This window comes from Varanus komodoensis, unplaced genomic scaffold, assembly GCF_004798865.1.
Source record: "Varanus komodoensis strain SLA01 unplaced genomic scaffold, ASM479886v1 scaffold23, whole genome shotgun sequence".
Taxonomy (NCBI): Eukaryota; Metazoa; Chordata; class Lepidosauria; order Squamata; family Varanidae; genus Varanus; species Varanus komodoensis.
The window spans coordinates 18,910,660-18,938,487 of record NW_025335627.1 but is presented as its reverse complement, the minus strand read 5'-3'; the positions used below and the strand labels follow the sequence as shown (position 1 = coordinate 18,938,487).

Below are 27,828 nucleotides of genomic sequence, written 5' to 3'. Positions count from 1 at the left end.
CAGGAGATATATTCAGTTCTGCAACACATCTGCTAGATCAAATATACCTCACTATATACCTTAATGCTTCCTGGAGCCACTGCCACCTCCTGGCAAACCCTGGGGCAGCTACCCCTGCCAAGTTTCTTTCTTTTTTTCTGTGCACATGCTGACAACCCAGGATCACGAATAGTGGTAGAAACTCCTTCCCAAGGAGAGGAGGGACTGTCAGGATCAAAAGCTGTGACACAGCTCCCCCAGGTGACAATCAGCACATTTCACCCCGTAAGGACCAGAACTACACCCATGGGTACTTGAAGGGATCAGAGGCTATGTAATCATGCAACACAGCTGGGATCTTTGGAAAGCCCAGGCTTTTGTAGTAGCTACATTGGGCTCCTGATCTTCTACCAGTTGCACCTCGACTCCTGCAAGCGAGGTGCCTGGCCTTGCCTTCCATTAACCTCACTTTGTCAGATCCTTATTCTCTGTTCTGAGTGTGCCTCACTGGTATTTGACCTCAGCTTGCCTCAGTTCCTTGCCTTTGCCTCTGGTTCTGCCTATTAGTACCTGATCTTTACCAGCTCCTGACCTTGCCTTCACCTCAGGACCTACCATGGTTTGTTTGTATCTGACCCTTGCCTTTCATAACTCTGCCTTTGCTTTTGTACCTGACATACTTTACTGGAACACTGACCCTGTTTTATCTTACCAGCCTGTATTTGCTTTTACTTCAATTCTTCTTGCATCTTGTATAGACCTCTTTCCTTCTCCAGCAACCTTGTGCTTGTGTTCCAGTTATAGCAACCTGATGGACTTTTCAACCTGTTGTATCCAGACCAATTTCACAGGCAACTCTACATATAACACCCAGCAATAATCCAAAACACTGGCTCTGACTGGCTACAAAGGTGGAGCTGACATGAGAGATTCAGTTTGTGGGACAATAAAATATTTGGATGACGGACTGCTGCTGGGGGATGGATAATACCTCACCAGAGCTGGAAAGAATGTGTTTTGCTACAGCATGAAGAATTTCATCAGGAGGACTTTAAATTGAGCCTCCTGGCAGGGAAATGTGGACCTGGAAGCTACTGTGGATATGCAGCAGAACACAGAAAAAAAGCTCTACTCCCACCCAAAGTAGTCCTTTCAATGCTATAAGAAAAGACACCAGACCATAAAGCACAGGACGCAAATATGACTTGATACATATTACTGAAACTCAGTAGGATGATTCTTTTGATGGGAGATAGCACTTGGAGGGTATAACTTGCTCAACTAGGACAAAAGGATTGCAAGAGAGACAGAGTTTCATTATATGTTAAAAATAGTTATCTTTGCAAAGGAATACAGGAAGATGAGCATGGCAGCTCCATTAAGAACATTCGGTCCAAAAGAAATGCATCAAGCAATAAAAGGAACATGATAGTTGGAGACTTCTAGTGACCACCCAGTCAAGGAGGAAATGAGGATGAAACTTTCATTAAGCAGATTGCCAGTGTTTCAACGAAGAGTGTTGTGGTAGTAATGGGGGACTTCAATTATCTGGAGGATTGGGGAACAAAAATGGCCCCTCCCAGAATTTTTTAATTTTTTAAAATTATTTTCTCTACTAATTTAAACTAAAACAACAATTATTCCCGAGACATCGGACATACTGGGTTGACATGTTATTCTTATTACAATTAATAAAGGTTTCAGCTTTACATATAGTCCCATTTCCCTAAACAATGATAGAAGAAATTCCAGGTTTGATAGAATTATGTATCTTCCTTCACCTTCAGAGACAAAGTCAGTCTATCCATTTCTATACAGTCCAGAAACTTATTTAGAATCAGCTCTTCAGTTGGTGGTTCTTCACTCTTCCAATATTGAGCAATCCTCGCCACAGTAATTACATGTATAATCAAATATATACTTTGTTTGTCAAGATTGTCAGGAAGAATACCTAATAAAAATACTTCAGGTTTGAATATTAGAGGTTTTTGCAGCATTTCCTCAAGCCATTTATGTATTTTAACCCAGTATTTTTCTGCCTTAGGACAAATCCACCACATATGATTAAAAAGTACCAGGTTTTTGTTTACGCTTCCAACATCTATTTGACATATTTGGGAACATTGCTAATCTCTTTGGCGACAACAAATCTATAGAACATTTTATAAAGATTTTCTTTATATGAAGTTGCTAAAGTTATCCTAATATTCCTTTCCCACAACTTTTGCCATTTCTGTAGCTCAATACTGTATCCAAAATTTTGTGACCATGTTATGATAGTTTCCTTAACTTGTTCATCTTCCATTCTCATGTCCAAAAGAAAATTATATAACCTTTTAATCATTTTTTCATCTGATTTTAAAATTATTTGGTCAAACATTGTTTGTTCCTTATAAAAACCATACATTCTATAATCTTTAGCATGCCTCGATTGCATTTGCACCTGATGCCACCAAGAAAGATCAATACTCTGTTCTTGTAGTTCTTGATTTGGTTTCAGTTTTCCATCATTATCTAAGATATCACTATACTTCACAATCTGATTAAAGTTCAATGCATTTGGCTATACAAGGGCTTCCATAGGAGAAAGCCATCTCGGCATCTTAGTATAAAGTTTTAGCTTTAGTTTTTCCCAGACCAACATCACTGAATTCCTAATATAGTGGTTTAGAAAATAACTGTGTGTCTTACATTTCTCGTACCACATAAAAGCATGCCATCTCATCTGCAATTCATGTCTTTCAACGTATAAAATTCTTTTGCTTCTTAGTGTTATCCATTCTTTTAACCACATTAAAACACATGCTTTAAAACACATACAGCAACCAGTCTGGAAGGCCAAAGTCCCCGTTCTCTTTAGCCTCCTGGAGCATTTTTAACTTAATCCTTGATTTTTTCTTTTGCCATATAAATCTCAAAACTTGTGTATTTAAATAATCAAAAAACTCAATTTTTATAGGAATTATTTGGAATAAAAACAAAAGCTTAGATAATATATTCATTTTAACTATGGCTATTCTTCCCAAAAGTGATAGTTCTAAGTTAGTCCATTTTTCTAAATTGCTCTTAATCTCCTTAAGCAACTTAACTTATCTTCTTTCAGTGTAGCACATCTGGCTGTTAAAGAAATTCCCAAATATTTAACCTTTTTAACTAGTTGAAGATCTACTTGTTCCATCAAGGTTGCTTTTTGCTCCAGCGAGAGTTTTTTGACTAGTAGCTTAGTCTTTTCTTTATTTACTTTCATCCTGGTAACTTCACCATAGTCTTCTATTTTTTTTAGAAGTTTAGGCGTCGTTTCCAGAGGGTCTTCTAAAATAAATACTAAATCGTCTACAAATGAAAGTTTGTAGCTTTCATCTCTGATTCTAGCACCTTTACTATCCATATCTTCTCTAATACTTCTATTTAAAACCTCTAAGATCAGAATAACAATGGCGATAAGGGGCATCCTTGTCTTGTGCCTTTTTGAACATCTATAGTCTCTGTGAATCCTCCATTAACTATTATCCTGGCAGTTTGTTTCTATTATTGCATTTATAAATGTTATTGCATTTATAAATTGTTCACCAAATTCCATCTGTTCTAATTGCTGTTTCATAAACTGCCAACTGACATTGTCAAATGCCTTCTGTGCATCTAAAAACAATAATGTCATTGGTTTTTCAGAATGCACTTCATAATACTCTAAAATATCCAGGATAATTCTCATGTTGTCTCTAATTTGTCTCTTAGGCAAGAAGCCATTTTGATCTATGTGTATAAAGTCTATTAAAAATTTTTACAGAAGCAAAGATGGTCTAATCCACATTTAAAAGTGATATTGGTGTGTAGTTTTGAATCTGTGTCAAGTCTTTGTCTTCTTTTGGAATTAAAGTAATATTTGCCTTGATTCAAGTATTCGGTATTTTAGCGTCTGATAATACAGCATTACATATATCCTTCAGAGGTGTACTTAAAATTTCTGCAAAACATTTATAATACTCCACTGGTAATCCATGCAGGCCAGGAGTTTTGTCATTTTTTGTCTCTTAATCACTTTAATTACTTCTGTCGTTGTTATTTCCTCATTTAGTATTTTTTGAAAATTCTCCGGCAGCTTTGGTAAATTTTCCTTTTGTATATATTCATGAATTTTCTCAGCTGATACTTCTTTAGCTTGATATAACTTTGTAAAAAAAATCTTCCACTATTTTCATTATTAATGCACTTTGTACCTGTAGTTGTCCTTCATATTTCAACTTGAATATTAATCTTTTTTCTCTTTCTTTCTTTAATTTGTAAGCTAACCATCTCCCAGGTTTCAAAAAAATTCTGCTTGGCCATTTTCATTTGTTTAGCTAATTAATTTGTTTCTAGATTATTCAATTTGTGTTTTAAAGTATTCATCTGTATCTTGAGATCCTTTTTTGATGGATTTTTCTGTAATTCCTGTTCAAGCTTTGTCAACTCATCTATTAATTTAAGTCGTTCTTGTTTTTTCCTTTTATTTATTTTTGCTGAATAGGTTATGATCAGTCCTCTGACATAGGCTTTAGTGGTGTCCCAAACATTTTGTAAAGAGATTTTTTCTACTTTATTTTCTTGAAAGAAGAATTTTAGTTCCTTTATTATTTCTACTTTAAATTTTTTATCTTTTAATAGATATTTGTTAAGTGTCCATCTAGGCATTTTTGTTATTCCTTTCAAGGTCATGATTATAGGATTATGATCAGCGCACACATTTGAGTCTATTTCAACTTCTAGCAAATCTGGAATTAGGTGTGGAGTTATGCAGATCATATCAATTCTAGACCGTGACCAATGTCTAGTCAAATAAAAAGTATATTTGGCTGTGGTTGTGTTTTTATGTCTCCAGGCATCTATCAGTCTAAATTCCTCTAGTAAGATGAAGAAGGACTTTGGAAGTATTCTCCTTCCTCTCTTCCTATTAGTATCACTCTTATAGTCCATTTTTTGTCAACAATTGCATTGAAATCTCCCATTAAGCAGAAAGTTTGATATTCAGTTTGTAGAAGTATGGTATGTAGTTTTTGATAAAAAAAACTTCTTGATGATCATTAGGTGCATAAATTGCCACCAAAAGCACTTTCTTTTGTTTTATTGTCACCTCGACCAATAAAATTCTCCCCTCTCAGAATTGCTTGTCATGCATGGAGAACAACTACCTTCTACACAAAGTGGAGGAGGAAGTAAAGGATCCGCTAAAGGAAAATTATGTTGCAGATTATAATGGAGTCATTCTGCAAACACCTTGAAGACAATGGAGTAAATACTAGAAGCCAGCATGGATTTATCTAGAAGTCTTGCTAGAATAATCTGATCTCATTTTTGTTAATATAACCTCCTTTGTGAATAAGGGGATGCTGTGGACATAATATACCTTGATTTCAGCAAAGTTTTCAACAAAGTGCTTTAAGACTTTTTGATCAGTAAAATGACTAAAAGTGGGCTAGATGGAACAACTATCAGGTGCATCCATAGTTGGCTACAGGTTCAGACTTAGACAGTGCTTCTCAATGGCACCTTCTCAGACTGGAGAGAGGTAATGACTGAGGTATCACAGGGTTCAGTCCTGGGCCCTCTTCAACATTTTTACTGATAATTTGCATGAAGAGGTGGAAGGAATGCTGATCAGTTTGCAGATGATACAAAACTGGGTGGGATAGTTAATATCCTGGAAGATGAAACAAAATCCCAAGTCATCTTGATAGGCTGAAAGCAACAGGAAGAAATTCAATATGGACAAATGCCAAGTTCTAAGCTAGGAAAAGGGAACCAAATGCATAGTTGCAAGATGGGAGATACTAGGCTCAACAGTACTAAAAGTAAGAAGGATCTTGGAATTGTTGTAGATCACAGGCTGAATATGAGTCAACAATGTGAAGTGGCTGCAAAAAGGGCATTGGCTGCATTAATAGAAGGATCACTTCCAACTCCCATAAAGTATTAGTTCCCCTTTTCTTAGCACTAGTTGGTCCTCATCTGAAGTATTGTGTCCAGTTCTAGACACCACAGTTTAAGAAACATGCATACAAGCTGGAAAAGGTTTAGGGGAGGACAACTAGAATGATCCAGGAGCTCAGAACAAAGCCCGGAGAGAGATGGGAAGAAACAGGCATGTTTAACCTTGATAATACTGAGAGGAGATACTGTATGATATCAAGTACTCTACAAGTACTTGAAAGGCTGTCACAAAGACAATGCCGGATTCTCTTCTCAATCATCCAAGAGTGCAGGACATGGAATAATGGACTCAAATTACTGGAAGCCAAATTCTGGTTAGATAGAAGGAAAAATTTCCTAAATGTGTTGGAACAGTATGACAATGGAATGAACAACCCAGGGAAGATGTGGGTTCTCCTGCACTAGAGGCATTCAAGATGAAACTGGACTGCCATCTGAAAGGGTGGATTTAATCTGGATTCCTGCACTGACTCAGTAGCCTTATAAGCCTTATAGGTCTCTTCCAACTCTACTATTCTATGATTCTAAACATGTGATTATTGGAGCTGCACTATCTCTGTTCAAATAACATTGTTGGTATGCCAGTTTAAAATGATTAAAGTTATTTTATACTGTCAAAACCATTTGTGACAATTATGTATTCTATAGTAATATTCTATACTGCCAAAACCATTTGTGACAATTGAGCACCCCAAACAATAACCCCAATTCTTTGGGGAAGTGCAACCTCCTTCAGAAAAGGTTGAACATCACTTAGACAAGCAGCTGAATCACCCACCCACAGTTTTGTCTTGTCTCAGTTTGTTATCCCCCATCAAGTCCACCACTGCAGTCAGTCACTGATTCAGAACAGTGACTGCTTCATCTGGATTTGATGAAGGTAGAGATGGATGTCACCTGTAAACTGGTGACAGCTCAGTCCACATCTCCAGATAATCTTTCCTAGCAGCTTGATAACATGATGCTTATGGAACCACATAGCATGACTGCCAAGGCACAAAGAAATGTCCCTCAACACTGCTTTCTGAAATTTGCATTCAAGTAGTAGAACCACTGCAATGCAGTATCTCCAACACCCAGCTCAGATAGTTTGTACAGAAGGTTAGTATGTTGTATGGTTTTGAAATTCACTGAGAATCAGTGGGGTCCACATACCATGCTCCTATTTTGGCCAACAGGAGTTTGGCCAATACAGTTTCCACTAAAAAACCAGGCATGAAGCCTGAATGAAAGTGATATTCAGTATCATTGATGAATGTCTCCAAGCCATTCATTCGGGCTACACCCAGGAAGGGGATCTGGGCAACTGGCTTATAATTGTTAACAACTTCTGGGTACAATCTAGGCTTCTTCAGGAATGTCCTAATATCTCCCTTAAAGAGGCTAGAACTAATCTTTTGTTCAACAAATTTACAACTGCCTGTACTTTGATGAATATCAATTCCATATTAGATGCAATAAGCTATGGATTGCAAAAATCAAGCATGGAGATAGTTGATTGGTTTTCACCTTGAACACTTTGTCCTTAAGAAATGAAAGTCATCCAGACCAGTCAGTGCTCTGAATACCTCTGCTTATGGGACTGTATCAACTGTGAAGACTCCATGGTTGTCAAGGCAGCTATGAAGTCCTGAACCACTGTTCAGGTCCAGCAATCTTTGCTTGGAAGTTGAAATCCCCCAGAACCTCATCCATCAGTCTCAGAATTCCTAATCTGTCCTGGATACTGAACACACAATAGGAACACCCAAGACTTCAGTTTAAATGAACAGGAAGCCTATAGAGGGAGATAGAATCCCTGCAAGTCACAGCAATCCCAGGGTTAGTGGTGCACCAAATGCCCTCAAAGGGATAGCTTGGTAATGGTTTGCACAGGAACATAGGAACATAGAAACAAAGCAAGTCAGAAGAGGCCTCAACCACGTCCCTTAGAAGCCCATTCCATATCCTAGGGGTCCTTGTTGTTGTTATTCATGAAGTCGTGTCCAACCCATTGTGACCCCATGGACAACATTCTTCCAGTTCTTCCTGTCCTCCACCATCCCCTGGAGTCCACTTAAGCTCACACCGACTCCTTCAGTGATTCCATAGCCACCTCACTCTCTGCTGTCCCCTTCTTTTGCCATCAAAAGGGGTCCTAACCATCAGGAAGTACTTCCTGACATCCATCCTGAAGCTGGATGCTTGAGCTTTGCCCATTCCCACCACTGCAGGGAAGAACAGATCATGGCTCTCCTCCACATGATATTCCCTCACAAAGCTATGAGTCACTAAAAGACCTCTTCAGAGTCTCTTCTTCTCCAGACTCCTCTTCTCCAGTTCCCTCAATCTCTCCTCATATGTCATCCCTCCAAATCCTGCTACCATTCCTGTGACCCTGTGCTGAACCAATTCTAACCATAGCTATATCTATATAGAGGCCAGAACTGGACACAGTACTCCAGTTGTGGTGCACCAGAGTCATGCAGAGCAATATCAATACCTCCCCAGATCTGGAAGCCATGTTTCTAGCTATACATCCAAGGCATACATCTGGCATTTACCTTCTTAACCACCATGTCACAGTACTGGCTCATGTTCAGCAACTACTGCTGTTGACAAATACCCCGAGATCCCTTCACAAGTGCTGCTTTCCAGCCACTCGTTCCCCATCGTGTATCTGTCACACTTATTCCTGTGTCCCAAGTGCAAGATCTTGCCCTTAGAAACATAGAGCGAGTTAGAAAGGGCCTCTCGGGCTATCTAGTCTGACTCCCGGCTCCGCTCATGACATGCCCACCATGTGCACATTGAATGCCATCCTCTTGTCCCCCACCCACTTCCACAGTTTGTCCAGATCCTTCTGGATCTGGATCACCTGCTCAATTGTGGCCACTACTCCACTTAGTAGACTGGTTATCCCTTCCTCCAGGTCATTGATATAACAATCTGTAGTCCTTGATAGTTGTCCATACAGCCTCGCATGCTGAAACACAGCTCTCCAGTTGATTGACTGCATAGCACTGAGCTTTCTCCAGTTCCAATTAACTAGGACAGGTCTTTGATAGGATTGCTACACATCCATCACATGATTCCTGACTACCAAACAGACAGCACTGGAAATAGCTGGAAGGGTGTAGATATAAGGCCCTGTCCATGACTAACTTGAGCCACATCTACTAGCTGCATGGAAATCTCAACCACTATATGTAGCCCTCAAAGGCAAAAAGTTGTCAACATAGCATTTTATCCCAGGAAAGTGCTCAATGTATAGAGGGTAATTATGAAGACAAGAATGTTTGGGTGGAACACAGGAAGAAATCCTCACCCACAAACCCTTGTGAACCTGGTCTGCCCATGGGTCCTTGCTGGCCTGGCAGTCCAGGGAATCCAAATGATCCTTGTGGTCCTGGCATACCAGTCAAACCAACAGGCCCAGAAGATCCTTGTGGTCCTTTAGCTCCAGGTAGACCTGGAATGCCGTAGCTGCCTATCAATAGATACAAAATAAAATTAGCAGTATTGTTTTGGCTGTCGAGTTTATATAACCAGGTTACATTAAAATATAATAAAAATGTAACTACTGCAAAATAAAAACATCAACCAACCCCAAGGCGTCACATATTTACTTACTTACTTACTTCCCCTTCATGGATCACTGCCTTGTCATGAGTAAGTAATGAGCTATGTGGTGTAAGGGCATCCAAGACAGACAGGTCATAGCAGAGAGCGCTGACAAAAGCTGTTCCACTGGAGAAGGAAATGGCAACCCACTCCAGTACCCTTGCCATGAAAATCCCATGGATAATACCAAAAGGAAAAAGATATGACACCAGAAGATGAGCCTCTCAGGTCAGAAGGTGTCCAATGTGCTACTGGGGAAGAGCAGAGGGCTAGTACTAGTAGCACCATCATCATCATGGGGGATTGGAATGCTAAAGTAGAAAGCCAAAAGATAACTGGAATTATCCCATCACAACCCCATGGACAACATTCCTCCAGGTCTTCCTCTCCTCCACCATCCCCCGGAGTCCACTCAAGCTCACACTGACTGTAGCCAGGTCTAAAGTCAGATTGAAATGTGTCCAGATGGTAAGTTTCCTCCAAGAGCACCTGGAGTTGTCCTGCCACCTCCTGCTTGAGGACCTTGCCCCAAAATGGGATGTTAACCACCGTCCTATAGTTGGTGGCTATCTCTGGGTCCAGAGTTGCCCTCTGCAGGACATACAGGGCAAAGATGTTCTTGAATTAAATGGGCTGTACTTTCCAGCAGAAGGACAAGGACTAGCTACCTGAGGTTGTAGGCCCATATACACTTGTTTCTTGGGAGTATGGGTGGGCTGATGCTGTTGCACTCATGCCCTGCTTGAGGGTTCTTTAGAGTAGCTGATTGGTCACTGTGTGAACAGAATCCTGGACTTAATGGATCCTCAGTTTAATTCAGCATGGCTCTTATATTATTATGTAATTGACAACTGAATCTCCGCAGAGGCTCCAAGTCCTGACAAATTTAAATCCCATCAGGGGATGATCTGTCTATGATGATGGGATTACAGAAAGTTCCTCCATCCAAATTACCATCACACTTTACACAGAAAACCAGATCCAAAGTGTGCTATGCTGAATAAGTTGGGCGATATACTAATTGGGACAACTCCATAGCTACCATGGAGGCCATGAAGTCCTGAACCACTCCTGACAAGGTAGCCTCAGCATGCATATTGAAATGCCCTGCCACAGAAGCTGTGGATGCTCCAGCATTAATCTGAAGACCACCTTGGCTAGCTCAAGAAGGAAGAGTGTTGAAGAGGTTCTCTTCTATTCTCAACACCCATCTCGGGATGCATAAACTTGAACATGGAAGACTGTGGAATAGGACACCTGGACAGAGGGATGACAGTACAGGAAACCACTGTGACTCTCTCAGGTCTTATCTGCTAAAACACAGAAAACCTGGGTAGACAAACCTGGGAGAGATTTATTCCTTCAATCTTATCCAACCAGGTCTCTGTGATACAAGATAGGACAGAACTAGCTCTGGATGGCAGTTATTTCCTATTCACCTGGCATTCAGCAGTATTACCTTCCATCCTGTTTTGACTGAAAACTGGTGGCATGATTAAATAACAAGCACTTGTTTACAAGGGATTGGGCTAGCATGATCAGCACTGAAGAGACTTAAAGAATGCATACATGTGAACCTAACTGCACTGAAGCCAGGTCCTTTATTAAAACTTTTGGATTGTTTAAAGTAAGACTTACCTCTAAATCCTGGTATGCCTACATCCCCTTGAAGGCCTTTTGATCCTGGAAGTCCAGGTGGTCCACCATCCCCTTGAGGGCCTGCTGGTGCTCCTAGTCTATCACCTGTAATTCCTTTTGCCCCTGGAAGTCCTGGAAAACCTGGCAAACCAGGACTGCCTGGAAAACCCTGTTCCCCAAGCAATCCTGGTGCACCTCTGCTTCCTCTGGGTCCAGGAAATCCTAAATACAATGACATCCCAGTAATAAGCTTATTTCAAAAAATAATTCACATTAAGTTGAATTATAAGATCAAAATAAGATCAAAATAATCAGAGGTATACAAATTATGAGCACGTATTTAACTAAATAATCACAGTTTTCACTGATTTCAATGAGAAAGTTAAGCAAGCACATAAATAACGCTTATTTGAAATGATCATACTCTACTCTAAAAATACAATTTAGGATCAACTTAGAAAAGAATCTAAGTCCTATGTACAGATAGTTCTTTAGCCTCACTAGGAGTACGCCAAATGTAGTATAGTTCTTTAGATTTTGATATGCCACTGTGCCCCAGTACTGTCTTCCAAGCATTTCCTGAAAAAATGTCCTTCAAGATCTTGAGACTGTGGTAAATATACAACTAAATGTGCATAAAGTGTATATTTTGCATCTTAAGCACAATAAATATACACAAATGTACATTTAAGGAAGGATGTGCTGAGACATCTTTGCGGGTCATTTTGTAGTGTCAGAAACTCTCAATTGACACGAAGCATGCATGTATATCTCCAGTAATAAATTTATTCTTATACTGGGAATACAAACAAGCTGACAAGCATAGCTAAAACCATTATAACTTGTTGAGTCTCAAATTATTTGTTAGGTTAACTGAAGACAACTAGGAATGACCAGAAACACTAGTACTTCACTTTGTATGTACATTTATATGTCTACAAATTAATTGAACATGATTCCACATTGTGCTATTTTGAAAAAAAAAAGTTCTTTTTTAAATTGAAGTGGAGCCGATAGCACCAAACATCTACTTTGTGGTGTATGCATTTGATAACATTCAGCAGACTGCTTTTTGAAAAGCTATTTGCATCAGAATAATGGACTATTTTTACAAGCTGAAACTACAACTGCCTTTATCTGTATAATCAATTTGACTGTTCTAACAGTATATTTTCAATATTTTATAGCACCAGCAAATAAAAAGGTATCAGTAGAAAAGCAAGTCATTAATACTATACACAAATAATATTTTTAAAAAATGAACATTGAAATTGCCGATATTTGAAAGTGTATGTGGAGTTTTTACACTACCTGGTGGGCCTGCTAAACTCTCATGTCCTTGATTCCCTTGAGGGCCCATTAGTCCCTTTGATCCATGAAGACCTGGTTCACCTGGAAAACCTTTTGCACCTTTTGCACCTGTATTTTTAGAGATCTATACAAGTAAGATGCGAACATAGAAAAATGCACATCTATAAGGAATAAATATTCAGATCACAGAGAGGGGGAGGGGAGAAGAGAGAGGGGGAGGGAGGAAGACCTTTCACACACCATAATTATTTAAAATTCAAAAGTAATTATTTTGAATTATTTTACCCATGTAATTATAATTAAATTTAATAAACAATTAATTTTATATAAAGTTCTAACTGGACATAATTTAGTTATACAGGCAGTCCCCAAGTTATAAACACCCGAGTTATGAACAATCTGTAATAATGAACAAACTGTCATACAGCCTATTTTTTTTTTTTAATTACTGCAGAAAATTGTCATCACCATAGAGTGAGAGGGAGCAAAAGAGAAGAGGGGGAAGGCCTCCAAAGCATCACCATAAAGAGAGGAAGCAAAAGGGTAGAGATAGGCCTCCAAAGCACATCTTCCTGCCCTGATCTGCTGGAGAGAGAAATCTCTCTGGCATTTCCTTGCTGCAAAGATATGACACTGGTGAGTTTGGGCTGGTGGGTGGAGTATACTTGCAGTGTTTCCATTGTCCTGTGACCCTGACCTCGGCAAATGAGGAGTGCTGACTATACATGCTTTGACTTGCATACAAATTCAACTTAAAGATGAACTTTCATTTTCTCAGAAACATAACTTGTTTGAAACCCAGCAACTGCCTATATCTCTTAAGGCATTTATAGACGATAAAAGAACTACAGTGGAACAGTAATCCTGTAATAATGGTACAATATTCTGGCCTTACTGTAGGGGGAAAGTCAGGGAAGGAAGGAGGCTAAGGCACTGCTGAGATCTTATAACTTGACAGTGTAGATTTCCTCCCTTAGAACACTCAATAAATTCTTTCATTAAGAACATTTTTGCAATGCCAGAGAAGCAGCCAGCACAGTTCTTTCCACGCTGGCTGTGGTGCAGGTCATGGGGATGGTCAGTTCAAGAAAGCTGGGGAAATAAAACAGGAATGTGCCTCCCAATAGAACAGTTTGTGGTTTAGATCAGCCCTAAGGAAATCAGATACAAGCTTTGTTAGCATATGCCCAAGATATCTGTAGAAGTTCACCTGTCCAATAACTCTCCTGATCCTGTTGAATTGATATCTGGGTTATTGATATATGTGATGTATTTTGGTATATATGGTATTTTTGGCACTAGTTTAATATATTTAGTAGCCATGCTATTGTATGAAAGATTCTAGAGTCTTGGCAAATGGATAAAATAGTCTTTATTGCAGTGGTGCAGACAGCTGCTCCACTGGAACTTTTGGAACTTTTTCTTCTTCTGTTTCTCCTTGTATCCATCAAATCTGTTGCAGTGGATCCCCAATCCACTAGAAAAGATTCTGGGAAAACTTCCCTTTTCCCAGTCTTACTGATGGAAGCCTTTCATCAGCATAGAGAGAGAGAAAGTTGGATTCCACCCATTATCAAAAATGTCAGCAATTCTTTTGATGACTTTAAAATTATAAGGGACGTTTTATAGTTGGATTAGTATAGCAGGTCAATTGCACAAATTTATTTTAATTCCCATCTGCCAGAAATTTCCCTCAAGGAAAAAAAAAATAGGCTCATTGCCCTGTTTCATCACTGCTATTTCATATGACAAGGGAAACCATTGCTACAGAATCATTACTGGTTCTAATAGCTAGTGTACAAGCTGAGCAAAACCTTGTATACTGACAGTATATGTACACTTAAAAAAAACACACATTATTCTAATGTTTATACTTTTTATGCATCCACCTTCCCACCCTGGTGAACAACATCACAGGTTTGAGAATGTATAGGGTATGACTGCAGATTGTACAATTGTTTTCAGGAGGTGTGAATGGGGTAAACTTTGGTCACAAATGAACTGAGGCAAGTGTCTTATTACATCCATAGACATAGGACCATAAAAGCAGCATATATAATTAAAAGATGATGATGAAATCCCTAGATGAGACACACATAGAATATCTACTGAACCAGGAATTGACACCTGCCCCTTTTGGAATTTCTAATAGAGGAAAAAAATGGGAATATCCCATATTGCACCTTGCCATACATGCATTTACACACAGCTCCAAACCCCTGCCTCCCTTGGAAGTACTGAATTTTTGCCTTAGAATACATAATAAACTGGACCTTCTGCTTTCTTCTTTTACATCTGTTATTAGACAAGTCTATGAGTTCAGGTGATCTGAGAGTCTTTCTGGAGATTATGAGATGAGATCTCAGATGGTTGTGACTAATGCAACCTCCCCAGATACCAACATTTTTAAGGTAAGGCACAGAATTATTCAAAAACTGAAAATCATTTGGCTTATAATTACCAAGTTTTCTGGAAGAAATTATTGAGGGCAGAGAAAGTTTTATATGCAGGTTTGTATTGAACTGATGGAATGACCACACCTCTTTTGATGCCTTTAAAATTATGGTGGAAATTTTACAGTTGGATTAGGATGATATTCTAGCATGATCATTGCATCAATGATTGATTGTATAAATGGATAGTTAATTATTTTCAGAAATGGATTCCTTCTCTATCCTTTTGGAATTGAAATTACAATTTAGAACGTTTGTATTATACCCAGAAGTTATGTCCCAATTTTGTTTAAGAAAAATGTTTTATTTGAAAATTGCATTGTTTATTATACATCTATTTTTTTAAAGAAAAAAAAAAGAAAATTTACCTCTTGGTCCTGGCAGACCTGGGTTACCTGAACCTCCGTTTATTAATTTAATGCAGTCAGTCCCTGGAAGCAAACAATGTGGATTAAAAAGAGAGTTTGGTGGCTTTTTATAGACTAACCATTCATGCACACACAGATAGAAGCAATCAATGAAAAATATGGAGAAAATCCCCCCTCCCCACAGTTATACTGACTTAGTTGGAGGTAGCAGGTAAAGCTTATTCTAAACCAGGTGATCAGCATAGCTAAAGTTGCTAGTTCCGAAGTAGTGTCCGACCCATTGGACAACACTCCTCCAGGCCTTCCTGTCCTCCACCATCTCCCGGAGTCCCCTCAAGCTCACACCGACTGTTTCAGTGACTTCACCTATCCACCTTATCCTCTGCCATCGCCTTCTTCTTTTGCCATCAATTGTTCCCAGCATTAGGGTATTCTCCAGGGAGTCCTTCCTTCTCATTATGTGGCAAAAGTATTTGAGTTTCATCTTCAGTATCTGGCCTTCTAAAGAGCAGTCAGGGTTGATCTCCTGGTTTGATCTCTTTGAGATCCAAGGGACTTGGAGGAGTCTTCTACAGCACCACAATTCAAAGGCTTCAATTCTTCAGCACTCAGCCTTCCTTATGGTCCAACATTCACAGCCATACAATGCAACTGGGAAAACCATAGCCTTGACTATACGAACTTTTGTCAGCAGGGTAATGAGTCTGCTTATTAGTCTGCTGTCTAGATTTGCCATAGCTTTCCTCACAAGGAGCAAGTGTCTTTTAATTTCTTGGCTGCAGTCCCCATCCGTGGTGATCTTGAAGCCCAGGAAAATAGAATCTGTCACTAGCTCCATTTCTTCCCCATCTATTTGCCAGGAAGTGATAGGACCAGCTGCCATGATTTTAGTTTTCTTAATGTTGAGTTTCAAGCCAACTTTTGCACTCTCCTCTTTTACCCACATCAAGAGGCTCTTTAGTTCCTCTTCACTTTGTGCCATTAAAGTGGTATCATCTGCATATCTGAGGTTGTTGGTATTTCTCAATTGCAATTTTAATTCCAATTTGTGATTCATCCAGCCCAGCGTTTCGCATGATGTGCTCTGCATATAAGTTAAATAGGCAGTGCGACAATATATAGCCTGGCCATACTCCCTTCCCAAATTTAATCACTCAGTAGTTCCATGTTCAGTTCTCACTGTTGCTTCTTGACCTGCATACAGGTTTCTCAAGAGACAAATAAGATGGCCTGGGACTCCCATCTCTCTAAGAACTTGCCACAATTTGTTGTGATCCACACAATCAAAGACTTTAGCATAATCAGTGAAGCAGAAATGAATGTTTCTTTCTTTCAAAATCCAGTGTATTTTGGCAATTTGATCTCTAGTTCCTCTGTCTCTTCGAAAGCTCGCCTGTACTTCTGGTAGTTCTCAGTCCACAAACTGTTGGAGCCTAGCTTGCAGGATTTTGAGCATAACTTTGCTAGCATGTGAAATGAGTGCAATGGTGCGGTAGTTTGAATGTTCTTTGTCATTGCCCTTCTTTGGGATTGGAATGTAAACTGAACTTTTCCAATCCTGTGGCCACTGTTGAGTTTTTCAAATTTGCTGACATATTAAGTGTAGCACTGCATCATATTTTAGGATTTCGAATAGCTCAGCTGGAATACTGTCACCTCCAATAACTCTGTTGTTGCTCAGGCTTCCTAAGGCCCTTTTGACTTTACATTCCAGAATGTCTGGCTCGAGGTCAGTGACAACCCCATTGTGGTTATCAGGGATGTTAAGCTCTTTTTTGCATAGTTCCTCTGTGTAATCTTGCCACCTCTTCTTAATCTCTTCTGCCTCTGTTAGTTCCCTGCAATTTTGGTCCTTTATCATGCCCATCTTTGCATGAAACGTTCCCTTCATATCTCCAATTTTCTTGAAGAGTTCTCTGGTCCTCCCTATTCTATTGTTTTCTTCTATTTCTTTGCACTGTTCATTGAAGAAGGCATTCATATCTCTTCTAGCTATTCTCTAGAATTCTGCATTCAAATGGGTGTATCTTTCTCCCTTGCCTTTTGCTTCCCTTCTTTCCTCAGCTATTTGTAAAGTTTCCTCAGAAAGCCATTTTGCTTTCTTGCATTTCTCTTTCTTTGGGATGGTTTTAGTTGCTACCTCTTGTACAATGTTGCAAACCTCCACCTATAGTTCTTCAGGCACTCTGTCTATCAGATCTAATTCCTTAAATCTATGTGTCACCTCTACTGTACATTCATCAGGTATATGATTTAGGTCATACCTGAATGGCCTAGTGCTCTTCCCTACTTTCTACAATTTAACCCTAAATTTTGCAACAAGAAGCTCATGATCTGAGCCACAGTCAGATCCTGGTCTTGTTTTTACTGACTGTATAGAGCTTCTCCATCTTTGGCTGCAGAGCACATAGTCAGTCTGATTTCTGTGTTGACCATCTGGTGATGTCCATGTGTAGAGTCGTCTCTTGGGTTGTTTGAAAAGAGTGTTTGCTATGACCATCGTATTCGCTTGACAAAATTCTACCAGCCTGTGCCCTGCTTCAGTTTGTACTCCAAGGCCAAACTTGCCTGTTATTCCGGTGATCTTTTGGCTTCCTACTTTAGCATTCCAACCCCCCATGATGATGAGGATTTTTTGGTGTTAATTCTAGAACAGGGGTCTCAAACTCGTGGCCCGCGGGCCAATTGCCGGGATGGGCAGGGCATGGGGGAGGGGCCCTGTGGCCTTCAAAGCGCCGGCGGCGCCCAGGCTGGCCGCAGGATGAGCGGCCCACCACCACCGCAGTGGTGGAATACTTGATGCGGCCCAGTCTCACCCAGACTCTACTTCCAGCGGCCCCTAGGTAAGTTGAGTTTGAGACCCCTGTTCTAGAAGGTGTTGTAGGCCTTCACAGAACCAGTCAACTTCACCTCTTCAGCACCAGTGGTTGAGGCATAGACTACTGTGATGCTAAATGGTTTGCCTTGGATTTGAACTGAGATCATTCTGTCATTTTGGAGATTGTATCCCAGTACTGCTTTTCCTACTCTTTTATGGACTATGAAGGCTACTCCATTTCTTCTGAGGAATTCTTGCCCACAGTAGTATACCTGATGGTCAACTGAGTTAAATTCATTCATTCTTGTCCATTTTAGTTCACTGATTCCCAAGATGTCGATGTTCAGTCTTGTCATCTCATTTTTGACTACGTCCAGCTTACCTTGATACATAGATCTTACATTCCAGGTTCCTATGGAGTATAGATCTTTACAGCATCTGACTTTTCTTTCACCACCAGATACATCCACAACTGAGTGTCCTATTGGCTTTGACCCAGTTGCTTCATTCTTTCTGGCACTACTAGTACTAGCCCTCTGCTCTTCCTCAGTAGCACATTGGACACCTTCTGACCTGAGGGGCTCATCTTGCAGCATCATCTTTTTGCCTTTTGGTACTGTCCATGGGGTTTAAATGGCAAGGGTACTGGAGTGGGTTGTCATTTCCCTCTCCAGTGGATCAGCTTTTGTCAGAGCTCTCTGCTATGACCTGTCCTCGGTTCCCCTACACAGTTTAGCTCATAGATTCTTTGGGCTTTGCAAGCCCCTTCACCACAGCAAGGCAGTGATCCATGAAGGGGGCAGAGCTAATAGCATCACTCAAACAGCACTGTTTTGCCTGAAGTCCAGATGCTTAGGTAGGCTATAGGGAAGCATGGGGAGGGCCTCCCAAGCTAAAGCTTGTGTTGCTGAGCCCTATGCTAACAGTTTAATTTTACCATATTATCTAAAATATGGCAGCACTGTAATTATTATGTCTTTCAGTCTCAGTAATATACTGATAAAAATCTCTTTACTAGACTTTTCAGCCATTACACTTGCTTGCACCAAATTTTGACTGCCTAATTTAAAATTTCACTGGTTTTGAACAGGTGCTTCAAAATATCTTTCTTGTTCATTTAGAAGCACTAGCTTTTAAAGACTGTTTGTCTGCTGTTGTTGTTGATATGTGCCAACAACTCATCTCAGATTTATACCAACCCTGTGAATGAAAGGCCTCCAAAATGTCCTAGTCATGACACCCCTGCACAGCACCTCCAAACTGAAGTCTGTGTCTTAATGGAACCAATCCATGTCATTTTTGGTCTTTCTTTTCTTCTTCTGCCTTCAACTTTTTGTAGCATGATTGTCTTCTCCAAAGATGCCTTCTCATGATATGCCCAAAGTTATGACAGTCTTAGTTTTGTCATGTTTGCTTCTAAGAAAACTCTGGCTTGATTTGATCTAGGACCCACTTGCTCATTTTTCTGTTGTTCCAGGGTATTAACAAAGCTTTCCCCCAGCACCATGTCTCATGTGCATCGATTTTATTCCTCTTTGATTTCTTCACTGTTCAACTTTCATAACCATATGTAATAATTGGGAATACAACAGTGAAGATGATTTTAGCCTTTGTTTCCAGTGAAATGTTCCTACACTTGATGATCTTTTCTGGCTTCTTCATTGCTGCCCTTTCCACTCTCAATCTTTTTCAAATTTCTTGGCTGCAGTCAATAACTGAGCCAAAAGTTTCACAATTTCATTTTCTTTGCTGTTAACAGTACAGTTCTGTAATTCTGTAGTCTTGATTTTTATTTCTTAATACTCAGCTGAAGTCTTGCTTTTGCACTTGCTTCTTTCACTTTTATCAGGAGTCACTTCAGTTTGTGGCTGCTCTCTGTGAGTAATGTTATCTGCATATCTCAAATTATTAACATTTCTTTCAGGACCATGCATTGCTAAGAAGATACATTGAAGATTCTTTGTTTCTGAGAAGGGGTCTCCTGGGCCATCTAGTCTCACCCCCGGCTCCAGTCAGCTCTGTTCATGACATGCATACCATGTGCATGTCCAGCCTATTTTTGAACATCCTTATTGAGGGGGTTTCAACCACCTTCCATGCAAGCCCATTCCATACCCTTGGGGTCCTGTCAGGAAGTATTTCCTGGTATCCAGTTTGAACCTTGGTTCCCTGAGCTTTGCTCCAATGGAACGTGTCCTGCCCTCCTCTGCAGGGGAAAACAAGTCAACCCACCTCCACATGACACCTCCACACATATCTGTATCTCACCAACAGATCTCCTCAGAGTCTTCTCTTCTCCAAGCTGAAAAGACCCAATTCCCTCAGTCTCATCTCATATGGCTTCCCCTGCAATCCAACTACCATCCTTACAGTCCTACACTGCACCAATTCCAACCTGGCTATACCTTTCCTGTAATGTGGAGCCCAGAATTGCACACAATACTCAAGCTGCGGGTGCACCAGAGTCATATAGAGTGGCAATAATGCCTCTTTCAGTCTAGAAGCCATGCTTCTGTCTATGCATCCAAGTTCACCTTCATGACCACCACACCACACTGCTGATGTTTAGCATGCAGTCAACCAGCACCCTGAGATCCTTTTCACAAGTCCCCTAACCTGATGCCCATTTCTATGCCCCAAGTGCAAGACCTTGCCCTTGTCCACATTGAATGCCATCCTGTTGTCCCCTGCCCACTTCTTTAGTCTGTCCAGATGCTTCTGGATCCAGAGTATCTGCTCCTCTTGGTAATCTTTTTTAACTTTAACTTTTTTTACTAAGAGTTCATGGTTGCTATTTATTCATACCTTTTCTATACCGACTTCATTACTGAAAGTCTCAGGATGGTCTTACAATAAAACAAACACTACTGCAGTCTGCTCCTGGTCTTCTCTTGGCAGCAAGAATACAGCTATTTCATCTTTTGCTTTCAATTACATAGTCTATTTGGTGTCTGTAATGACCATGTGGTGATGTCTAGGTATAGTTGTCCCATTGGTAGCTTGTGTATGAATTCTTGATAAACAGATTCTTGGCATCAGAAAATTCAACGAGTTGTTCTCCTGCTTCATGTCTTATGCATAGGCCAAATTTTCGTAGCACATTTGATTCTGCTTTGCTTCCTACTTTCTCATTCCCATCCCTTAGCTTTAGCAGCATGTCTTGTTTTGGTTATTCTTTTCCTGACAAACACCTGCACAAAAAAAGTTCTATTCTTCTTCAGCATCTGTTGCTGGAGCACAGACTTGAATGATGGTTAATTTTGATAGGTTTTCTGCAAGTTCTGATTGATACTATTCAGTTGGATTTCGCTTTATAACTTTTTACTGCTTGATCTACATCTTGGTATTAGAGCGACTCCTTTTTTTCTGAGTTTTTCATTTCTGGAGTAAAACACATTATGTTTGACTGATTGAAAATGTCCCATTCCAGTCTACTTTAGTTTGCTCGCACCCAACATTTTATTTCCTTCTTTAGATTTTCCACTTTGCCTTGATTGACAGCTCTAACATTCTGTGTTCCAATTGTAATCCTGTGCAGCATGAGACTTTCCTTTCACCCCTTTGCAACTCAGACACTAGACCTCCTTCCAGCTTTGACCTAGTTGCATCATTACCAACTATTCATACTTTAGCTCATTTAGTGACTTCCAACCTGGGTGTCTTATCAATTGGCACTATCTTGGTTCTTTTTTCTTTTTTCATCATAGCTTTTCAAAGTAAAAGGATTCAGAAGCAGTTTACCATAGCCTTTATCTGTGCAATACTAACCAGAGTAAGCTTGAGCACCCCTGCCATTGTCTTTGAAAGATCCTCTGCCAGTGTTGCCTTGAACTACCACAGTCTAGTAGCTGCCCTTCAGGAGTTTCTCAGCCCCCAACACCATTAGAGATAAATTCTCTTCTGCTGATGTGACTGTTACCTTTTGAAGAGGATGAATGCATTTTGGTGTCCCTGCTTTGACCATTCTGCCTTGGGTGACCCTGCTAGGAGATCAGCCTAGTGAGTCAGTCTGGCCTCCTGGTGGTATTGCTTTCAGCTTCTCTGGTGTCTTTGATACTCTCATATCCCCTCACCATGTTAGGGTGTGTATCCAAGAGCAGGTAAAAACTGTCTATACATTATAACTTACCTTTCAGATAAGTTAAAGAGAATAACTTTCTGAGTTAATTTAATATCTCTGGATTCTTCCCAGATCAGCCTTAAAACAGGGAGATGAGTGGCTTACTATATAAGCTGATTTTTAAAAATTATTATTGTTATACCCACTTCCTGGCTCAGTCAAACTGCCTCTTAGTTCCATTACCTCCTGCAGTCTCTCAATAAAAATAGATTGGGTTTACATAGGATTTTGAGCTACTGGAAAGGGTGGCTCCCCGTGCTTCCCAGAACGTGATTTCCAACCTCCCCAACTAACCATGCCTTGTAGTAGGGTTTAGGAAACTCACCCATGGATTAGCATGTCATCTGAACCAGGATGACATGATAACCCACAGTCAAACCAAAAGGGGACCCCATTACCCAAAGCAGCAAAAACAAGCTGCTGTTCTGCTCAAGTGGCACCTTACATGTGCACTGCTAATGCAGGACTGATTATGAGAAATCTTGCATTGACAGTAGCATGTGAGGAAGCCACTGGGGTCTACCATGTTCCACCCACTGAAACCCCATCACTTGAAGCCTAAAGGGGTGGTACACAGTGGAGGAGCTAGGCACGCAGCCTCACTTGCTCAAGAATAGGAGAGGATGAGCAGCTGGATCATGCCCAGAATATGCTGCCAGTGGTAAAAGAATAACTCAGTTCCCCCGAACTCCTCCCTCCCCATTGTCCACCAGACAAAGGGGAATGTGAGCCACCCAGGGCTGGCCTTGGAAGTCCAGCACCAGGTAGCTCATCCTTTCCATCACCTACTGGATCCAGTACTCAGCTAAGCACCAGCTCTGATAGGGGAGGGAAAGCACCAGCTGGTCTGTTCCCTGAGCAAGAGCTCCTTCTCCACTGGCGGGGGTGGGGGAGAAGAGCTGCTTTCTCCTCAGTTTTACTCCCCACCCTGTGTGCCCCCTCCTTCCCAAAGAGGAGGTGCATGGGGCAGACAGTGATCCTGCTGGTGCCTGTCCTACCCTGCTTTTCCAAAACCCATTTGGAGAGGGGCATGAGGCAGACATCAGTTCACCCTCCAGCCTCCAGCATATTCAGCTGGGCCTCCTCCAAGGGAGGTTGGACTGAATGCACCTGCTGCCCACAGTAGGAAGAAGTCCAGTCAAATGTGCTGTCCTTGCTTGTGGTGACACTGGTGGACACTGTAACATGAGAGGATAGGAAGCAAGCATGTAGAGGTCCCCTTTCCCTCTTTGTGTGGTGGTGACATAAAACAACAACAACAACACTTGCCCTTTCTGCTTAGTGAGCAGCTCACTGAACAACAGGGAGATGCTTTTCCAGTGCTCAGACATTGCAGTGCTCAGCTGAACAGTGTCCAGTGGGAACAGCAGGAAGTTCAGCACAAGGTGACTCCTGACCGCTCACTCTAGGTGCTCTGCTCCCCACTCCTGCTAAAGGCAGGTTGCTTACCTGTAACTGTCATTCTTCGAGTGGTTATCTGTGCATTCACACATTATGGGTGCTGCACCTGCACAGTGCCTGCAGCTGGATAGAATGCAAAGCTTTAATGGATTTTGGTGGGAACTCCGCATCCCTCCCCCGCTATGCTATAAAGGATGGAGCGTCCACCATTTTCCCCAGTCTATGGAGACCGTCTGATCTCCCCTTGGTGGATAAGTGGCTAACACAAGATGTCACCAGTGAAAAAACAAATTAAATAAGGAGCGCCGTAATAAATGAGTAGAAATGTATATGCCTATAGTAGTCACGTAGAGAGCGAAAGTCCTTCTCGAACCCAATCACCAACACCGAGTGGGGCCGGCAGGTGGGTTGTGTGAATGCACAAATGACCACTCGAAGAATGACAGTTACAGGTAAGCAACCTGCCTTTCTTCGTCGTGGTCTCTGTGCATCACATATTATTAGTAAGCATACCAACTTGTCGTCAATGAAGAATCAAGGAGAGGACAGCATGGCCAAAGGAGCAGTCCTGTCTGGCACTGACGTCAAGTCTATAATGTCTGGTGAATGTACAAGGGGTCGTCGATGTTGACGCCTTGCAGATATCAGGCAATGGGATGCCAGCAGAAAAAGCCGAAGAGGCTGCCACAGCTCTGGTGGAATGGCCCTTAGATATGACAGGGAGTTCCAGCTTGGACAACTGGTATGTCAGTTTGATGGTTTGGACGATCCATTTGGAGAGTCTTTGAGAAGAGATAGCAGAGCCCTTATCGTATTCTGAGTACTTAATGAAAAGACGTTTGGTCTTTCTAAAGTTCTCTGTACGGGACCGATAGAAAGCCAGGCAGCGATGTACATTGAGAGAATGGAGAGATTTTTCTATTGGTGTTGAGGACGAAGGGAAGAGGGCTGGTAGGACAATGTCCTGATTAACATGGAAGGTGTAGCGACTTTGGGAAGGAATGCAGGATCAGTCCAAAGAACGACCTTCTCCTTATGAAAGTTGAGGTAAGAAGGGTCAACACGAAGAGCACACAGTTTACTCACCCTCCTAGCTGACATGATGGTGACAAGAAAGGCGGTTTTCCAGGACAACAAGTGTAAGTCAGTGGTTGCTAAAGGTTCGAACAGAGCTTTGGTAAGAGCTTGCAATACAATGGATAGGCTCCATGTTGGTACCACTGACCGAACTGGAGGTTGAAGATTTTGTAGTCCCTTCAGGAAGCGATGGAAAAGAACATGTGAGGAAACAGAAGAGCTGGATATAAGACCATGAAAATGAGAGATTGCAGTGATGTACATTTTAATAGAAGTAGGCTTAAGTCCGTGCTGGTGCAAAGAGAGTAGAAATAGCAAAATATTATCAACTGAGGCCGAATGAAGCAGAAAATGATTGCTCGCTGCAAAGGTAGTAAAATGCTTCCATTTAGCCTTGTAAGAATGGCGAATCATCGGTTGTAGAGCAGATTGGAGAATAAATTCGATGTCTGAGTGAAGAAGATTCGGATTTGGCATGGGGAGTGTAGACTCTGTTGGTACAAATATTGAGTCGGTACCGAAGAATGCACCGAAGTTATTGGGGCCAATGAGGTTGTCGGTACCGAAGTCGAGGAGGAAGCAACAGTCACTGGAGAAGCCAAGCAGTGAGGTTGAGAGAATCGAGATCGGGATGGTGAATTGCCCTTTTCTCCTGCATAATGAGCTGAGGAACCCGTGGTAGGCGAATGAAGGTTCACCGGGAGAGATTGAGGATGGTTGGAAACCAAGGTTGGTGAGGTCACCACGGTGTTATAAGAATTCCCTGAGCCTCGTCTTAGACAATTTTTGTCAGGGTCCTTGTGATTAGCGGGATCGGGGGAAACGCGTAGAAAAACACATTTGTCCAACTCACCATCAGAGCGTCTCCCAGTGAATTTGGGCCTATGCCTGCCCGGAAGCAATAATCCATGCACATTGAATTGGTCACTGTAGCAAACAGAACGATGGTCGGGGTGCCCCATTGTCAAAAAATGTTGTTGCAATTCCGTTGGTCCAACTCCCACTCGTGAATTGTAGACATTTGCCTGCTGAGGGCATCTGCTTCTTTGTTGTCTATCTCGGCGAGGTGAACCACTAGTAGGGTAATCCCCCTGGGGATACATCAGTCCCATATTCACAGGGCAAGGTGAGCCAACGGTACCGATTTCGTACCACCCTGCTTGTTGACATAAAACACAGTCACGACATTGTCGGAGGCTACTTGAACAACTCGGTTCTGAAGGGTTTTTTCAAAGGATCAGAGGGCTTTGAAAACCTCAAGGAGCTCCAGGTAATTGATGTGCCTGGACCTCTCGTGGCCTTGTCAGGTGCCCTGAGTGTGTAGGCTGACACAATGAGCTCTCCATCCTGTAAGGGAGGCATTGGTGTAGAGAGTCACCGAAGGTTGCAGTTGGTGGAATGGAACTCCTATGGAAAGATTGTCTTTGTTCGTCCACCAAGTCAGAGTCTGGTGAATAAAGGCAGGCAGAAGCAGCGAATGATTTGGAGAGTTGTGTTGCGGATGAAATAGGCTGTTGAAGCACAGTTGCAAGGGTCGCATCTGAAGTCTGACGTTGGGGACAATGGTAACTGTTGATGCCATGTGACCAAGGAGCTTCTGTATGGAGAGCACAGGAGTGGGTCAGCCATCTTGGATGTGATGAATCGACGATAGAACCTTGTCCATTCGCGCCCGTGGCAGGAACGCCCTGGCTTGGATTGAGTTGAGATGTGCCCCAATGAAATCAATGACCTGTGAGGGAACAAGGCAGGATTTTTCGGTATTATTAGAAACCGAGTTCGTCTAAAAGTCCACATGTAGTATCCATGGCTGAAAGTAAGTTCTCTTGGGATGAGGAAACAATCAGCCAACCATCCAGGTACGGGTTTATTTGGACACCCTGTAGCCAGAGGCGGGCACAAACAGGTGCCATACATTTCGTGAAGACTCGTGGAGCAATAGCAAGTCCAAAAGGGAGGACATTATACTTGAAAATATTGGACCCACAGTGAAACGAAGGAGCCGCCTGTGAAGTGGATGGATGCTGATATGAAAATACGCATCCTTCAAGTCCAGGGAAGCGAATCAATCTTCTCTCCTGAGCAACGGAAGGATATTTTGAAGGGTGGTCATCTGGAATATCTTAGTCTTAATGAACTTGTTCACGCCACATAGATCAAGTATCAGACGTAGACTAACTCCTGTTTCAGGACCATAAAACATCTTGAGTAGAAACCATAAAGCCCCTCCGGGCGAGAGATCGGATGAACCGCTCCTTTACAAAGTAGCTGGGAAACTTCGTCTCTTAGGACTATTGATGGGGAAGTGTAACAGATCAGTCAAGAAGGGGGCACGGTGTCAAACTAAATTTTATATCTGTGCTCAACGATGGAAAGTACCCCCTTATCAGATGTGATGGACTCCCAGATGGGGAGTCAGCTTTGTAGTCGGTCCCCAAAAGGGAGGGGGGGAGGTGGGTGGAGAGAGAGAAGATCAGTCTGCGCATCTTGTCAACGCTGTCGCTTGTCATTGGGTTGACGGCGTCGGCTCTGCTGGAAGTGGGTGGCAGGCTGACCTCGGTTATGTTGTTGGCGAGGCTGATATTGTTGGCAAGGCTGGTAACGCTGATATGGCTGGTATCGATAGTAATGAGATTGCGGCCACTTACATCGGTTCGCGTTCGGTATCTCCATCTTCCGAGCGGTGGCCCGAGCATTCTAAATATGCTCGAGCTTGTGGTCTATGTGACCATTGAAGAGACCGAAACCTTCGAAAGGCATGCCTTCGATGCGCCTTGTCTTGTCCGGAAAATTACAGGAGCATAGCCACGCATGTTGGCGTAAGGCGATGGATCCAATGAGCGCCCGGGAATCGCAATCCACCTGATGACGTGCCGTATTGAATTGTTGAATGGCTAGTTGCATAGACTCATGGGTGAAGACGCAGGCCAGGTTACGTTGTTGTTCTGGAATGGTGGAGGTGATGCATTCTAACCTTTGCATCAGAAAGTACTGGCACCTGGCCATCGTCACCTCGTAATTTGATATCCGTAAGCCTAGCCCCATAAATACGGTGCACCATCAGGTCTATCTTCCGGCCCTCCTTGTCTTTTA

At 41.7% G+C, this 27,828-nt stretch overlaps 1 protein-coding gene across 2 annotated transcripts in view; it reads right to left on the bottom strand.

Annotated features, from left to right (window-relative positions):
• LOC123024237 (collagen alpha-2(IV) chain-like) overlaps positions 1–27,828 on the bottom strand; it is a 238,633-nt gene that overhangs the window by 24,378 nt on the left and 186,427 nt on the right. For both annotated transcript variants that reach the window (XM_044431658.1, XM_044431659.1), the window contains exons 27-30: positions 15,320–15,382; positions 12,499–12,606; positions 11,188–11,409; positions 9,254–9,415 (exon numbers count right to left, since the gene is read on the bottom strand). In XM_044431658.1, coding sequence (XP_044287593.1) covers positions 9,254–9,415; positions 11,188–11,409; positions 12,499–12,606; positions 15,320–15,382 — 555 coding nt within the window. The remainder of the gene's footprint in view (positions 1–9,253; positions 9,416–11,187; positions 11,410–12,498; positions 12,607–15,319; positions 15,383–27,828) is intronic.